Source organism: Panicum virgatum, chromosome 8K (genome assembly GCF_016808335.1).
Source record: "Panicum virgatum strain AP13 chromosome 8K, P.virgatum_v5, whole genome shotgun sequence".
In the NCBI taxonomy this organism is placed as follows: domain Eukaryota; kingdom Viridiplantae; phylum Streptophyta; class Magnoliopsida; order Poales; family Poaceae; genus Panicum; species Panicum virgatum.
This window is the reverse complement of record NC_053143.1, coordinates 11,270,928-11,288,828: the sequence shown is the minus strand read 5'-3', so window position 1 is coordinate 11,288,828 and position 17,901 is coordinate 11,270,928. Positions and strand designations below refer to the sequence as shown.

At 40.3% G+C, this 17,901-nt stretch overlaps 1 protein-coding gene across 1 annotated transcript; it reads right to left on the bottom strand.

Annotated features, from left to right (window-relative positions):
- Positions 1-222: 222 nt before the first annotated feature.
- Positions 223-2,879, bottom strand: LOC120643925 (protein FAM136A-like). The gene is made up of 3 exons (XM_039920439.1): positions 2,620-2,879; positions 1,688-1,825; positions 223-679 (listed from the first exon to the last, which is right to left on the bottom strand). Exons 1-3 carry the CDS (start codon positions 2,746-2,748, stop codon positions 500-502), a joined length of 447 nt encoding a protein of 148 aa, XP_039776373.1. The 5' UTR covers positions 2,749-2,879; the 3' UTR covers positions 223-499.
- Between the last annotated feature and the right edge of the window lie 15,022 nt (positions 2,880-17,901).

Sequence of the window (17,901 nt, the reverse complement as noted above, 5' to 3'; positions counted from 1 at the left end):
CTTCCAGATTTTTTTCCTGTCAGCTACAATCAGGCAATTTCATACAGTTTGCAGAAATACCCAGTGAATTTCCCAGCAAACAACTTCCATACACAAGAATATTGTGAAATTCGGACCGTCTCAAACCAAGCATGAATAATTTCCCATGTATATGTCTCATCAAATGTGCCCGCATGGTTTGGACTTTAGAAGGTAAATCGCAATGCAACAGAAACGAGTATGGACTGATGGGAGCAGAACATGTTCTTCCATCCTGGTACTGTTTATGCGTAAGCAGTGAGTTCAGTACAATTCAAAATGTCGATGATGTCCAAAACTGTTCTGAAGCCAGGAGAGTAACAGGATACAGTGATCGTATTATATCGATATCAGTAGGAGCTCTGCATAGTTCTGGCTAATGGGTTTTCCACTGAAAAAAAGTGGAGTTGATCCACAATTGTGAATTTGAAAGATACTCTATTATAGTATTATCTGACCCTAAAGGAAGAGTAACAGGCCTCTAATTGATGTTGAGGGAGGACTTGATCTGCTCCACCACATGGGGCAGCACCCTGATGCTGTCATCTATAGATTTGTTCACACAGGATTCCAGTTCCTGAGTCGCATCCGTTTTCATCTTCTGGAGCTTGGCTGCTTCAAACTTGTCTTGGCAGACCATCAATGACCGATTCAACCGTTCCTGGAGTAAGGGACAACGATTAATAAAGGGTCATGGATGGTGACTTGTGCAGAGAAATACATGGATAATCTAGAACCTAAAATTACAAAAAGTCAGAGCAAAACAAGTTCCAAAGATCCCAATGCAGCATTAATATGAGTCAGGATTATTCCATATAGTTGGTGTTACCTACAAATGGCCATATCATTTTTTCGGTTGAAACTAACAAAGCATGGTGTTACATTGTGTCTTCCCAGAACTCCAGACACTTGAGAAACCATATTCAATAACCTCTGACCACAGCTCGTAGTCCTAATATAACAAAAACAAATAGGTGGTGTAATGATTTAGGAATACACTTTTTTAACTTAATACCACTGAAACTTGTGCACTTGACCATCTTGGAGTGGTAAGTGTTGTGGTATGGAAAAAAATGCTCAGATTATATGTCCGAAGTAACATGTGCACAGGGATGCATTACGAACAAAAATGCTGCAGGGGGGACCTTCCAAAACTGTACTATTGCGACATTGCGATCATAACAGCAAATTGATGAAATAAAATAGCCATAGTATGCATTTGAATCCTATACTGTCATCTGGGTAGAGGATTTTCCTACAGGTTGCTTGTTTGCATGAAATAAATATACCACCAATAATCAGCCACACACACCATGCTTTTGTTAAAGAATTTGCTATCAAATAAAGGACTAACTGACTAAGACTATATACAACTTGGAAAATATGACTTCAACTACGCAGAACTCAAAAGCTAGAACTGGTGAATTTACTGAGCATGCAAAACAAATAGCAGCACCTTAAAAGTAACAAAGATTATATATATATTATAAGTTATATTATAACTTCACTGCAACAAAAAACTAACCAATCAAAATTTCAGTATTAAAAAAGAGCAAAGGAAATAAGTTACTACAACTAAAAAGACTAAACAGAGACAGACCTGATCTATGTTGTTCTGTTTGGGGGGGAAAAAACAACGGCAAGACATAGTACCGAAGATTAAAGGTACCTGAAATTTGGCCATTTCATTCTCAACAAGATTATTGGCGGTGAGAACAGGCACACTACAGTTCTCCACGCAGTTGTTAATCCCTTCTTGGTTCCTTCGGCGATCGAAGCAATCATATGCACACTTGAAGTATGCTTGCTGAAAATAAATAAGAGATTCAAAAGAGAGAATCAGCACTAGTGTTTCAATTTGGGGGCACACCCCTCTCCAATCCAACAATGGTATCAAGCACATGAACCTTTCCCATGATAAATTGTACTCAGTCTACTTTACTAGTGCTGTTCCCACTCTCATCTCTCTCATCTTCAGAACGGCGGTTGTCAGGCTCAACTAGTCTAAACTCAATTTTCTCTCATACCCAGAATAGTGTACAGAAATGAATATATTTGGCAACCAACTCATGGATTCGCCAGAAAATCGTACAACACGACAACACCGTGATATACGAAATCCCAAGAGTTGTAAAAAAAAAGATTAAAAAAACATCCATAGCTGAATTCAGCATATCCCAGTACTGGCATCCAAGCTACATTAATAAGCTTGAATTCCTTTCCTACACATTCCAGCTCCAACCACTAAAATTCCATTGACGCGCTTGAAATCACATCAGAATAAATCATAAGAAATCCAGGATTCAGCACCTGAGCCCATAACCCCCAATACTTCCGGTTCAGAGTTCAGACAACCGCGCCACTACCCCGCCAACGAAGAATACAGAGAAACCCCCACTAACACCACGCACAAGAGGCGAGATTAGCGCCACTACCCCTCCACCCCACGACGAATCCCCATCACAGAACAAGCAAACCGCCACCAAACCCCCAGAATACAACCAATGCTCCACCAATCGGAGGCTCCGAGCCCCCGCAACTCCCTCCCCCCTTGCCGGGGGGGGGGGGGCAACCTGAGGAAGGATTTTTTTTCCCCCTGACCTGCATGGTGAAGTTGACGTGGTCCTGGACGCCGGCGAGGTGCTGCTGCGCGGCGGCGTTGACCTCCTCGAGCTTCCGGCGGATCCGCTCCGTGACGATCCGCTCCTCCATCGCGCCCACGGGGTCCATCGCTCGCGTCTGGGTGCCTCCGGTGAGCGGTGGCCTCTGCGGCTTGGAGAAGGGGAAGAGGAGCAGCGCAGAGAGAGGGGGGCAGAAAGGGAATGCGCCTCTCTTCTTTCTTGGTGGAGAAGAGACGAGACGAAACCCGAAAACAGTGAGGAGGAGGGTTTAGAGGCCACGGGCTAGGGTTTTGTGGACGCGGCCCATTGGGCTAAAATCAGCCCACTCGCCAATAGCGCAACTTCGTACTGGAGGATCGAGGCGTGGATTTCTTTGTTTTTTTAGTATACTGTCTATTTTGCCAAAGGATGTCGGGCCAATTGGTTCTGTCAGTCCGGCGGCACTCCGGAGGTCGTGGTTTCGATCCCCGGAAGGGACGAATTTCCGCCTCCGGTTAAAAAAACCCCTCGCCTGCCTCATGTCCAAAGCACTGTGGAGCCCGGCCTAACTCATTCCAAAGCACTGTGGAGCCCGGCCTAACTCACAAGGCGACGGACCCCCGTGTACGGGTGGGGCAGGGGTTCGGGGGTTTTCTTGGCCTGCTGTGAGAAGGTCATTCTACCTCTCAAACAATGTCGTGGGGCGGTCTTACCCCCGCAGATCAAGTTTTAGTATACTGTCCATTTTCCATTTGGGGCGCAGACATGCAGTCGATTTTTCAAACCAATAGAAATATGACATGTACTTCCTCTATTTTAAATTGTAATTTATTTGACTTTTCTGACCACAAATTTAACCACTCGTCTTATTCGAAAAATTTGTGCAAACATAGTCAAATTTTGGTTATTCTTCAAAAAGTTACATTGATAAAGTGAGTCACAACAAAATGAGTGATATTTTGCACAAATTTGAATAAGAAGAGTGGTTCAACTTGGGGTAAAAAAAAAGTCATACGAACTATAATTTGGAACGTGGGTGTAATAATTAAATCGCCATTTTGTTTGACCAAGCAAATGGACCAGACTGTTTCATATCTCATTCGAATTTTTCGTCACCAATCGCAATCTAGTCAGCCAAATTCTTCTGAGCTGCACAGTACTGCAAACACACGGATGCGTGTAATACAGCTTTTGTGTCACAAATTTTGAACACCAATCGTGCACTCAAAACATTTTATTTAGGAAAAAGTCCATTTTTGACTATCCAATTCTGCTCTCAGTTTGATTTTGGCCATCGAACTCCAAAACCAGATATCTTTGACCATCCAACTATCAAAACCGTTCAAATTTGACCATCGAGCTATTTTGATGGGTGGTTTTAATTTTTTTATTTACAATTAAGTACTTAGATTTTAAAATAATTATTACTTTTTGCCCGTACCTCCGATTTATGTCATTCTTGTGGTCATGCATTCTTAACGGTGAGCTTTATCTTTTAAAATATTCTTTATACTATTTTATCACTATTTGTTATATTATTCTTATATTATTGTGTAAAAACAATAATATAAGAAAAATAAAATAAACATTTACAAAATAATATAAATAATATTTTAAAAGACAAAGCTTATCGTTACGAAGGCATGACCACAAGAATCACTTAAATCGGAGATACGAGAAAAAAAAAAGTAATCATTTTAAGATTCAAGGATTTAGCCCTTGGATCTTAAAATGAACGGTTTTGATAGTTGGATGGCTAAAAATACCCGGTTTTGGAGTTCGATGGCCAAAACAAAACCGAGGTCAGAGTTGGATGGTCAAAAATAAACTTTTTCCTTTTATTTGTCATCAACAGAAAAATTCAGTTGCTCAATCACGCACGAGCAAATTTAATTACGCGAGATGGATCGCTAAACAAGCTGGTGGCCACCGATGTGGCTGTTGGAGGGTTTTGGATTGCAGCAGCAGTAGGAGGACTGGCCCTCCATCATGCACGACCCGACACCATTGGAGCCTATGGCGGCGCACATCCCCCCGCACACCTTTTACGTGCAGCCTTTCACTTCGGCGCAACCGCGGAGGTCTTGGTGTCCTGCAGCTTCATGGCCTCCTGGCATAGCCGTAGCGAAGAGTGCCGTCATGAGCAGCAGAACGGCGAGGGGAAGAAGAAGAAGAAAAGTCTTCTTCTTGGAGCACATCGCGAGTGGGGCCATGTATGAAGCTAGCAGAAGCTTTGGTACTGGGATTGTTTAGGGTTTCTTGGTGCTCTTTGATTTTGCGGGGGTCTTTGCATTGCTTATATATATAGACGGGAGCCTCAAGCAGATTAATCATGACTGATGAATTCCTGCCATATTGAAAGTTTAAAACCGTAGCTTTGTGTGGACTTTTTTCTGATATACTATAGGTATGTATTTAATGACTGCTAGATAATAATGCATTGTCTGTTGGTGCATTTATTGAGTGCTAATTATACAATATCAAATTTATGCTCACCAATAATATTGATCCCAATCAATCAGTTCTAGTATAGTAGTATTGTTCCCGATCACAGATATTTATCCAGTTTCATCTGCGGCAGTCATTAATTAGAGAGACATCCAAAATTTTGATACCCATTTTAAGAAGGAATTCCTTTTAAGAATTCAGCTATGAACATTACTGAAGATCCATTGCCAACTTGGCATACACATGTATCGTTGTTGGTTCCAAATTGCATCGGTGTGCCTGTTCTTAGGAACCATCAAGCGATACTTATCAGTACTATAAAAAAATGTTTAGGGGCAGGTGAAAAAGTATTTTTTATATACGGGTGTGGCATCCGCCTCTACTTCTCGCAGCTATAAATTGATTTGTAGATACTGATAATGTGCCCGCCCTTACAACAGTTCATAGCCTCACCTGCTCCTACAAATTGATTTAGGGAGTGGGGGCATGACCTGCTAAATGTTTAGTTTATTAATTAAATTGTAGTTTGAAATAAAATGTTTTTTATGTTCAAAAAATTATGAACTTTTTGTTAGATAACTAGGCATTTTTTGGTATATTTTAATTCCAAATATTACTAGCAATTTCATGGCATAAATAAGTGATAATGTGTGAATAAGATATGTGCATATGTTCATGTTATTCTTACTAATAAGCATGAACAAAAAATTAAACCAGAATAGGTTTAGAGTGTACCCCAAGGCGGGACCAGTGTCGGAGCCACCGGTTGCCGTTACCAGCTGGAATAGACATGCTATTCGACTGGTCTTGCCTGAAGTAGCCGAACGATGTCGATGTAGGAAGAGGTTCGCAGTGCAGTCCCACGAACGGTCACCAGGAAGCAGACGAAGTAGTCGTCCGTTCACGCCGGGAAGTAGAGGAAGTAGTCGATCAGGGAGCGAACAGTCGCGTCAAGACACTCCCCAAAAAACTGATTGCCCGCGTCCCGTGCAGGACCTTCAGCGAGCAGAGGTTCCGGAGGCCTGCTCTCGCTAGAGCTGTGCGTGCAGCACTAACGATGGGAACGGCAGAAAGCAGCAGAGGGAGAAGGGATATGTCTCCTAAGCAGGAGTACCTGGATTAAGTGCTGAAGTGTGTGTTGATGAGAGGAGGAATGGGTGGTTTATATAGGCGTGGAGGTGCCTCAGGTTCAACGAACCTGGACGTCGTAAAGAGCTTTGATGAGCGGCAGTTACTGGTGTGATTCTCCGGTCATTACTGTCAATGTTTATTCTCTGTTTTAATGCTCTTAACAGCAAAACGTTCTTCTCATCTCAGCACATCCCGTCGCACCGCACCTGCACGTCACGTCCGGCCGCGCACGCGCACCGCCCGTCCGGCCGCGCCTCGCCTCGCCCACGGCCTCGGCCCGGCTCGGCGAGGCGAGCGAGCGCGCGCGCGTGTGGTTCACCGACCTCCTCTTACCGGCTTCACAAGTGGTGTACATGAAGTCCACCCTTTAAGTCGGTTGAGATCCTCCTCAAATCCCGGTACGAAATTAAGCAATTGATTCCCTAGCATTTAATAGTGGGCTTTAAATTCTTTTATTGTATTGATTAGAATAAATGGGCCAAGCCCATAATTCCAACAATCCCCACTAAGAAATTCAAACCACACTAGAAATGCCCTCATTCCCTCATTGATATACCAGTATTTGACAGAGACTATTAAGTTGAACTTCCATCTAGGACAAAAGCTACACTTATTCACAACTATACAATGGATTATGCTTTGAATTGCCAGTCTTGTGCAAACAAGTTTGACCAGAGCCCTACACTGGTACTAGGCTGCAAAAGCATCCCCGCGATTTGGAACTTATAAGTCATACTCCATGCCCTCCATGAGTTTCTAGAGAATACCCAGTTCTCATAGACCATGACCAGTAGTCAGACTCATATATGTGTGTTCCTTTCAGATGTTCTGTAGGACAACATCTTTGTTTCAAGAAAACAGCTCATTTGTTTTAAAGAAACCACCTGGAACACATTAAGGAATAGACCAACCTGTCATACAGATTAGAAGAGAAATGCACCTTATACACGGAATGAGCCTTTTTCACAAAGGTTCTCTTCTCTCAGTCAGACTTTAGTTTGTTTCACCATCCTAATTCACGGGATCTCCGATCACATAGGACAGGTTTTCACTATAGAATGACTCGCGTGGGTCTCAAGCCCAATTCCATAGATGCATTGTCTATCACATTTCGTAAAAGACCCTTTGTAAACTGATATGCCAGATTTTTAGCCGTCTGAACATAGTCCATGGCTATAACAGGGTTTACCTTTTCGTTTTTTTTTCAAATCCCGCCGTTTGCCGGAAACGAAATTTCGGCCGAAATTTCGCCGAATTTCGCTAATTCCGAACGGAAAGAGAATTCAAATTCAAAAAACGAAATTTCGGTGAATTCCGACCGAAATTTCGGTGATTTCGACCGAAATTTCGGTGATTTCGACCGGAAAATGATGTCCGTTGTGATTTTCGTACTGTTCCCGAGGTCAAATGAAAAACTTTTGAATACCAACTTTGTTCAGTTTTTCGAGATCTACAACTTTTGTTTCAGGAACTTTTTCATTTGAGCAATGGTTTGAAAGTTATTTAATTATTTCAAAAACTACCAATTAAAAGTCTTGTCATTTCATGTGACAACTTTCATTTTCTCTCTTAGGCCACAACTGGACTTTTATTATTCTTGTTATGGCGGATATTCCTATAAATTTTTAGGGATATTAGTTGATCCAATTGAAAGTTATTTTAAATCCAGGACAAACATGATTTGAATTGGTTATCAATTCATGTGACAGTGTTTGAATTTTTTGTTTGATTCAATTTGTATAGAGAATTCCTAAAATGTAATTTGTATAGAGCGAGGAGGGGTCTGGAGAAATGCCAAGCTGCATCGGATACTAAAAAACTATAAATTCTACCTCATTAGACTACAAATAACCTTGTTTTTCAACTAAAATGTAATTTTAGCCTAGCAAATGATTTTAGATTTGAGTGTGTTCTAGTCCTATTTGCTCAGAAGAACACCTAGTTTTTTATCATATTTTTTTCGAATTTTTTATAAATATTTTTGAATTTTTAAATTTGAAAACGAAAAATGGCGAAAAATACCGAAATTTCTCTTCCCGGTAACTAGCGAAAACGAAAAAAAACACCGAATTTCGGCGAAATTCGACCGAAAAATTTAACCCTGGGCTATAACTCCGGAGTTTCTCAATTTTCTAACAGATTTCAACCGTATTTTCACATGTCTAGATGACTTCATGTTATCCTTTGAACTGTTCACCTTGACAATCACCGTTTGATTGTCACAGTTCATTAGAATTGCCGGTATCAGTTTTTCAACTATCGGCAAGTCCATAAGGAACTCACGAAGCCACTCAGCCTCAACAGTGGCGGTATCTAATGCTGTGAGTTCTGCTTCCATAGTTAACCTCGTTAAGATGGTCTGCTTGCAAGACTTCCAGGAAACAGCTCCACCACCAAGTGTAAACACATATCCACTTGTGGTCTTTATCTCATCAGCATCAGAAATCCAGTTTGAATCACTATACCCTTCTAGTACCCTTGGGTACCCGGTGTAGTGAATTTCATAGTTCATTGTCCCCTTTAGATAGTGCATTACTCTTTCAAGAGCCTCCCAATGATCATCTCTCGGGTTTGAAACAAACCGGCTCAGTTTGCTTACAGCAAACGAGATGTCAGGTCTTGTAGCACTAGCTAAATACATCAATGAACCAATGATTTGAGAATATCTCAGCTGATCTCGCATTATCCTTTTGTTCTTCCTAAGAATTAAACTGGCATCATATGGTGTTGAGACAGGTTTATAGTCGCTATAACCAAAGCGACTTAACACCTTCTCCACATAGTGAGACTGTGTAAGAATCACCCCACCATTGCTCTCTTTTACTAGCTTTATATTAAGGATAACATCAGCTTCTCCCAGATCCTTCATCTCAAAACTTTGAGATAAAAACTCTTTGACTTCCTTAATCACATTAAGGCTAGTGCCAAAGATCAGTATGTCATCCACATACAAGCACAAAATCACTCCTTCAGCCCCACCATAGCGATAGTACACACATTTGTCAGCTTCGTTCACAACAAAGCCATCAGACATCAAAGTTCTGTCGAACTTTTCATGCCACTGCTTAGGCGCTTGCTTGAGACCATATAAAGATTTCAACAACTTACAAACCATTCCTTCTTGACTCTTTGATACAAATCCATCCGGCTGATCCATATAGATCTCCTCTTCTAATTCTCCATTGAGGAAAGCCGTCTTAACGTCCATCTGATGAACGAGAAGACCATAAGAGGCTGCCAGGGAAAGTAACACTCGAATTGTGGTCAATCGGGCAATTGGTGAATAAGTGTCAAAGAAATCTTCTCCTTCTTTTTGGGTATAACTCTTGGCCACAAGCCTAGCCTTGTACTTTTCAATAGTACCATCTGGCCTAAGCTTTTTCTTGAACACCCACTTGCATCCAACCGGTTTACATCCATAAGGACGTTCAACGACCTCCCAAGTTCCATTAGACATAATAGAATCCATCTCACTCCTCACTGCTTCCTTCCAATAGTCAGCATCAGGAGATGAATATGCCTCTTCAATGGTTCTGGGTGTATCATCTATGAGGTATACAATGAAATCATCACCAAAAGATTTTACAGTCCTTTGTCTCTTGCTCTTTCTCGGAGCATCATTGTTATCCTTCTCAGGATTTTCCACAAGTGTATGTTCATTGTGTTCTATCAGCTCAATAGAGCTATCATCATCGATGAACTCTTGTCTAGATGAACTTGTTTCATCTCTCATGGGAAAAATATTTTCAAAAAATGTAGCATCTCTGGACTCTATTATAGTACCAACATGCATATCAGGTACTCCAGATTTCACTATAAAAATCTATACCCAACGCTGTGAATAGCATAACCTAGAAAGATACAATCCACAGTTTTAGATCCAAGCTTACGTTTCTTGGTTATTGGCACACTCATTTTTGCCAAACAACCCCATGTACGTAAGTATGAAAGTGTTGGTATTTTCTTCTCCCATTCCTCGAATGGTGTTATCTCTTTATTCTTTGTAGGAACACGGTTTAGGACATGACATGCAGTCAATATAGCCTCACCCCACCATTCTTTGGAAAGTCCCGCTGTATCTAACATGGCGTTAACCAAATCCGTTAGAGTGCGGTTCTTTCTTTCGGTAACCCCATTTGACTGAGGTGAATAGGGAGGTGTCCTCTCATGAATAATACCATGTTCCTCGCAGAATAAAGTAAATAAATTTGAGAAGTATTCGCCACCACGATTTGACCTAACTCTTTTGATCTTTCTCTCAAGTTGGTTTTCTACTTCAGCTTTATAGATGTTAAAGTAGTGTAAAGCTTCATCTTTTGACTTCAACAAATAGATGTAACAAAATCTAGTACTGTCATCAATCAAAGTCATGAAATATCTTTTACCACTTTTGTCAACACTCCATTCATTTCGCATAAATCGGAATGAATTAATTCTAAGGGTGCCAAGCTCCTCGCCTCCGCGGCCTTATGAGGCTTGCGAGTTTGTTTTGATTCAACACATACATGACACTTAGAATTTTTGACAAAAGTAAACTTTGGAATTAAACTAAAATTAGCTAAGCGCATCATACAACCAAAATTAACGTGACAAAGCCTCGAATGCCAAACATTTGTTTCATCAACATTAATAACATTGTATGCAACTTTATTACAAACATCTGACAAAGAAAGACGGAACAAGCCTCCACTTTCATAACCTTTTCCAACAAAAGTATCAAATTTAGACAAGATACATTTACTGGACTCAAAGACTAATTTAAAACCATCTCTACACAGTAGAGAGCCGCTGACTAGATTCTTCTTGATGGTGGGGACATGCTGCACGTTCTTCAATTGCACAGTCTTCCCTGAAGTAAATTTCATATTTACCGTACCAACACCAAGAACACGCGCATGCGATCCGTTCCCCATCAGCAAGGAGGAAGTCCCGCCGTCCTGGTAAGAAGAAAACAAAGAAGCATCAGCACAAACATGAATATTAGCACCAGTGTCAACCCACCATTCGGATGAACAAAAAACTGAAAGAACTGTAGGTAATAAATTACCGTACCCCGATGTTCATCCAGGCTCGCTAATGACCATGTTGGCGGAGTCGTTGCCTTTGCGGTTCGGACACTTTGCAGCAAAGTGTTCCGTACTAGCACACACATAGCAAGCTTCCTTCTTCTTCTTCTTCTTGAAGGTGGTTGTCTGCTTAGTCTTTGGTTGGTTCTGCGGTGGCTTTTTCTTGTTCTTGTGGGAGTTGTTCTTCTGAACAAGATTGGCGCTAGAAGCACCAACAACTCCTTTTCCACGTATGTCCTTTGCTCTCGCCTTCTCCTCAACATCAAGATTCCCTATGAGTCCATCTATGGTGAACTCCTATCTCTTGTGTTTTAGAGAAGTTGCAAAGTCCCTCCAAGAAGGTGACAGCTTAGAGATAATATCTCCGGCCACAAACTTATTGGGTAACACACATGGGGACTCTTTGCTACAATTTTTGAGATCTTTTGCCAGAGTATGTATTTCATGAGCTTGTTCCACCACAGAACGGTCTTCGACCATCCTATATTCAAGGAACTGCTCCATCGTATACAACTCACTGCCGGCATCAAACACTCCATATTGAGCCTCAAGAGCATCCCACAACGCTTTGCCAGTTGGCAGCCGGACATAGGAATCCACCAGGTTTTCACCGAGAACACTAATGACCAAGCCTCGAAAGAGGGTATCAGCCGCATCGAACGCACTCCCTTCCTCTGGAGTGAACTGTTCAGACTTACCCTCTTTTACATGGATCACTCTCGATATTGTTAACCATAGTATAAGTTGCTCTTGCCAACGTTTGTAATTTGAACCATCAAAAGGTGGTGGTTTGATTGATGTAGCAAAACTAGATACCGAAAGCCTATTAACAAAATCAGGTTTTTGGATTGTTAGATAACTAGGCAATTTTCGGTATATTTTAATTCCAAATATTACTAGCAATTTATGGCATAAATGAGTGATAATGTGTGAATAAGATATGTGCATGTGTTCATGTTATTCTTACTAATAAGCATGAACAAAAAGTTAAACCAGAATAGGTTTAGAGTGTACCCCAAGGCGGGACCAGTGCCGGAGTCACCGGTTGCGTCGTTACCAGCTGGAATAGACATGCTATTCTACTGGCCTTGCCTGAAGTAGCCGAACGATGTCGATGTAGGAAGAGGTTCGCAGTGCAGTCCCACAAACGGTCACCAGGAAGTAGACGAAGTAGTCGTTTGTTCATGCCGGGAAGTAGACGAAGTAGTCGATCAGGGAGCGAGCAGTCGCGTCAAGGCGCTCCCCAAAAACCTGATTGCCCGCGTCCCGTGCAGGACCTTCAGCAAGCAGAGGTTCCGGAGGCCTGCTCTCGCTAGAGCTGTGCGCGCAGCACTAGCGATGGGAACGGCAGAAAGCAGTTGAGGGAGAAGGGAGAGGTCTCCTAAGCAGGAGTACCTGGATGTGCGCGCAGCACTAGCGATGGGAACGGCAGAAAACAGCAGAGGGAGAAGGGAGAGGTCTCCTAAGCAGGAGTACCTGGATGTGCGCGTAGCACTAGCGATGAGAACGGCAGAAAGCGGCAGAGATAAGGGAGAGGTCTCCTAAGCAGCAGAGAGATAAGGGAGAGGTCTCCTAAGCAAAACGTTCCACGGCCTCAGCCAGGTGAGGCGAGCGAGCGCGCGCGTGTGGTTCACCGATCTCCTCTTACCGGCTTCACAAGTGGTGTACATGAAGTCCACCCTTTAAGTCGGTTGAGATCCTACTCAAATCCCGATACGGAATTAAGCAATTGATTCCCTAGCATTTAATAGTGGACTTTAAATTTTTTTATTATATTGATTAGAATAAATGAGCCAAGCCCATATTTCCAACAATTTTTATGTAAACTACCATTAGTATGCATAAGGGCTCCATGCCGGAGCGGCGCAAGTGCCTAGACTACATCGGCGAGACGCGCTGGGGCGAGGCCGCGAGGGTCGCGTGTGCTGCGGCGGCGGCTCAGCGCGGCAGAGGTGGAGCTGGTCATGAGGAGCAAGCGGGAGTGCGCGGCGGATCAGCTGTTGGTGGAGGACGTCAACGGATCAAGGCTATCACCGGAGGAGCTCGTGGTGCTTCAGGGGTGCCCTGCTCGCCTTCCAGGCTCAGGCTAGCTTCTACTGGTACGACGAGGTGTCCAGCTTTTGGGGGAAGGTATGTGATCCGTGGCGGTCAGAATTTTCCTTTGCTCATCTGGAGCTATATTGCTATTTGATGCAACACATACTATAATTAAATTGATTGTCATTCGTGTTCATTCTTATTAGTCTTAATAGTAAAAGTAGGAACACATTATAAGCTAATAAGGTTTTCTAAGTTACGTGCGTGTGTGTCTATGCTGGTTCTAGTAAAAGATGCCACACCATTTTGTTGGTTCAATATAATATTTATTTTCTCTGGATGAGACATTTGTCATCCTTCATAGTGAGGTAGCATTAAACCAATCTATAGTTTTGAATTAGTATTTTTATTCTGATGCCTCTTTATGGATACTTGATTGGTTTGAAGCATCTCATCACTCATTATTTTATAGACTTGTTGAGGCCAAACAAGTCTTTAAAGAGAAAGGAAAACATCACTTTTACCTCCTGGACTATGGGGGATGAGTCCGCATTTTCTCCCTACACCACAAAACCGTCCGTTTGGACTTCTCAGACTCGCAATACTGGACATATGAACGCCCTGGCTGGTTTCTAAGTGGTTTTCCTTCTTTTCTTTTATATTTATTTTGGCCGAATTTTTAAAAAATCATAGTAAATCATATAAAAAACATAAAATAGAAAATCCAATTTTGTTGGAATTCACATGACTAGATCTATGTAGTGAACATCTGATATGATATACTTTAGTACAATTTTTTTTATAGCTTTAGATATATACTTTTCTGTTTTTAATTTGTACCTACATTTTGTGTGGTTCAACTATGGTGAAAATTTATGGTGGCAATCACAATTACATTCTTAAGCTGTAATAAAAATTTCACGCTCATTGGATCATACATGTCTGAGTTATATATTTGTCTTTGTAAACCTAGATAAGTACATAGATAAATCTATAACTCAGGCATGAATGATCCAATGAGCATGAATTTTTTTATTGTAGCTCAAGAATGTAATAATTCAGCCAAAAAAATGTGGCTTTGAATTAATTATAGAAAAAAATATATATAAATTTATAGCAAAAACTTTATACTGAAGTATACCATATTCATATGTTCAATGCATAGATATACTCATGTCGGAAAAAAAATTGGATTTTATATTTTATGATTTTTTTTTATTTTTTACTGTAATTATCTAGATAAATCAATAACTCGGACATGCATGATCAAATGAGCATGAACTTTCTATTGTAGCTCAAGAATATAATGATTAGACCATTATAAAAATTTCACCCTAAGTCAACCAAGAAAACTGTGGCTTTGAATTAACTACATAAAATTATATATGTAAATTTACAGCAAAAACTTTATACTGAAGTATACCATATTCATATGTTCAATGCATAGATATACTCATGTGGAATAAAAAAATTTGGATTTTACATTTTATGATTTGTTTGTTATCTACTATAATTATCTAGATAAATCTATAACTCGAGCATACACGATCCAATGAGCATAAACTTTCTATCGTAGCTCAAGAATGTAATGATTAGACCATCATAAAAATTTCACCCTAATTCAACCAAGAAACTTTGGCTTTGAATTAATTACAAAAAATTATATATGTAAATTTACAGCAAAAACTTTGTACTGAAGTATACCATATTCATATGTTCAATGCATAGATATACTCATGTGGAATAAAAAAATTTGGATTTTACATTTTTATGATTTGTTTGTTATGTACTATAATTTTTCAAAGGTTTACCTAGATAAATCTATAACTCAAGCATGCATGATCTAATGAGCATGAAATTGTTATGACAGCTCCAGAATGTAATGGTGGGACCATTATAAAATTTTCACCATAATTTAACCTTACAAACAATAGCTACGAATTAATTACAGAAAACTATATATCTAAAGCTATAGGAAAAGTTTGTACTAAAGTATATTGTATCATATATTCACTGCATATATCTAGTTATGTGGATTCCAACAAAATTGAAATTTTCATTTTACGATGTTTATATGATTTACTATAATTTTTCAAGAGTTCAGCCAAAATAAATATAAAAGAAAAGGAGGAAAATCACTTAGGGAAACTAGCCAGGGAGGTCATATGTGTGAGGTCTAGAAAGGAAACACCGAACACGGACTCGTCGCATAATCTAGAGAGATAAAAATGATTTTTTCCAAATAGAAAATCCTGCCGGGCCAAACCATGCAAATGAACTGGCACAGTCCATGATGACTACTCCTTCCGTTCCAAAATAAATATAATTCTACGACCGAGTATGCAAACCAATAATACGTGTAAAATTACCAAAATGCCTCTTGTCTTTTATGAGGAGTGGATGAGATGTTAGTTGTCTTTTGTGAGAATATTCCAGAAATTATCTTGTCTTTTGTGATAGGTGAGTCAAAGTTACATTTTTTGTGGGATAAAATTTGAACTCTAGAATTACATTTATTTTGGGACGGAGGGATTACACTGACCAGTCGGGCAGCGGCTTCTACGGGTGGAGGTGAACGGGGACGGGCGGAGGCGCCAACGGGTAACGGTGGGCCGGTGCCCGGTGGCGCTGGCCCTAGCCTCAGCTTATAAACAGCACGTGTACGCGAGTGCTATAAAGTTGGATTAGTTTGACCGACACGGCACCAAACTTTATTTTGGCATAAATATGCCCCCAGGTAGGGCGTACACCAGGCCAGTCAAATCAGGGAATGCAACTTGATGTATGTTGTTTCATTAAGATAAGGCTTTGAGTAACAATAAATCTATTGGTATGTTATTTTTATATAAAATCTTTTAATGATGATGTAATAAGGTTTATAGCCTAGTGGTTAAAAGAGTCTCAGTATCACTTGAGATTCTGGGTTTGAATCCCGATGGGAGCGAATATTCTTCGAATGTGCTTATAAAGGTAAAGTTTGCGTATGTGTGTTCTTAGGGGTATAAGTGTCTAAGTTGTACTGTATAATTTTTTAAAAAATAACAATTTCGTGTCCAAATATCAAGTATTCATAGAGTGACCAAAGATCTGTTATAACGAAACAAATTAAAATATGTCTTTGGTTTATTTATTTCTGGACGGAGGACCGTAGTATATAGCCATTTATCAGTTATTTGTTTATTGACTTATCTTTTTTTTCAAGAAAAGAGAGTTACTACCGCCTCATTGATTTGTGTGGTGCAAGCAGGGTTCACAATTTCGGAGTGATTTCACTGAATTTCGGTGAAATTTTTCGTTTTCGGACTACACCGGGAAGCGAATTTTGGTCCGGAAAGTGCGTGATTTCGGTTTCAAATTCAAAAATATGAAAGTCAAACTTTGGTAAAAAAACGAAATTCGGAACAGTAAAAACGAAATATTGTGAACCCTGGGTGCAAGACACTGACACATGCGTGCGTCGACAGTGAATTGCAGAGGAAAGTACTTCACAGCGGGGCAAGCTACCCAGCAAAGATCATGGTAGATAATTAAATAGAACCTCCGGACTTGATATATATTTGAAGGTCAACTCATCACCTCAGTCTTTCTGTTCAAGGGTCGGAAGAAGAACCTAGCCTAAATAAAGCGCTACCGAGTAATAATAATTGTAAAAAAAAAAGAGCGCTAGTAAGTTTGGTCAACACACTCTAGTTCTTCTTTTCTGGTATGTACATACACGCTTCCAAAACGATTATTCTAATAATCAGTTGGTAAGAAGATGGACGAGGTACATTTTTACTTCATTATCTCGGTAGATTTTCTATGAAAAAAACTCGAACATCTGCGTAGCAAAATGGGACCACCTTCTTTCTGTCAGAAAAAAAACAACTGCAAACACAATACTCACACATGCACGAACGTACATACATACATACATATATATATATTAGACATACTGAATTGAATGTCTGTATTGATACGAGAGACAATTGTACTACATGATTACTCCCTCCGTCCTCAAATATAAGATATTTTACTTTATTCTATATTAAAATAGTCTAAATTTGATCAAATTTATAGAGAAAAATATTTACATCTAACACACAAATAAGTATTATGAAAGTATATTTCATAATGAGTCTAATTATTTTTATTCGACATTTAAATAGTTTGATTTAGTACAAATAAAAATACCTTATATTTCATAACCGAGGGGAGTTCCTATAATTCAACGAGCATGTCATCATCATCTGCAACGCACGGAACCAAATGGCGCCACATTAGTGAGAGACTGGTAGTACGTACTAGTTTCCCTAACCGCCCAAGGAATGAATTGAATCATCCGTAATCCTCACGACGCGGCGTTGATGCAGCAACTAGCAGAAAGGTGGAAAATATGACTAATGCAAGTCAACTCGCCCCATTCGTTCCCCATTGTCAGAGAAGACAAAAGCTAGGCCAGCAGGGTTCTACTTCTACAATTGGGAACGAAATTAAAATCCAGCTTAATTACACATGCGTGCGTGCGTGTAAGGCTGGACGAAAAATTCGTGGCTCGTTAGCTCGCTCGGCTCGGCTCATTAGTGGCTCGGCTCGGCTCGTTGAAAAATATTAACAAGCCG

Bases quoted from the DNA above. Each gene is read 5' to 3' on its own strand.
- LOC120643925 (XM_039920439.1), bottom strand. From the start codon at position 2,748: ATGGACCCCGTGGGCGCGATGGAGGAGCGGATCGTCACGGAGCGGATC. The intron at 1,826-2,619 runs GTCAGGGGGAAA...ATTTATTTTCAG, and splicing joins ACGTCAACTTCACCATGCAG to CAAGCATACTTCAAGTGTGC. The intron at 680-1,687 runs GTACCTTTAATC...CCCTTACTCCAG, and splicing joins ATGAAATGGCCAAATTTCAG to GAACGGTTGAATCGGTCATT.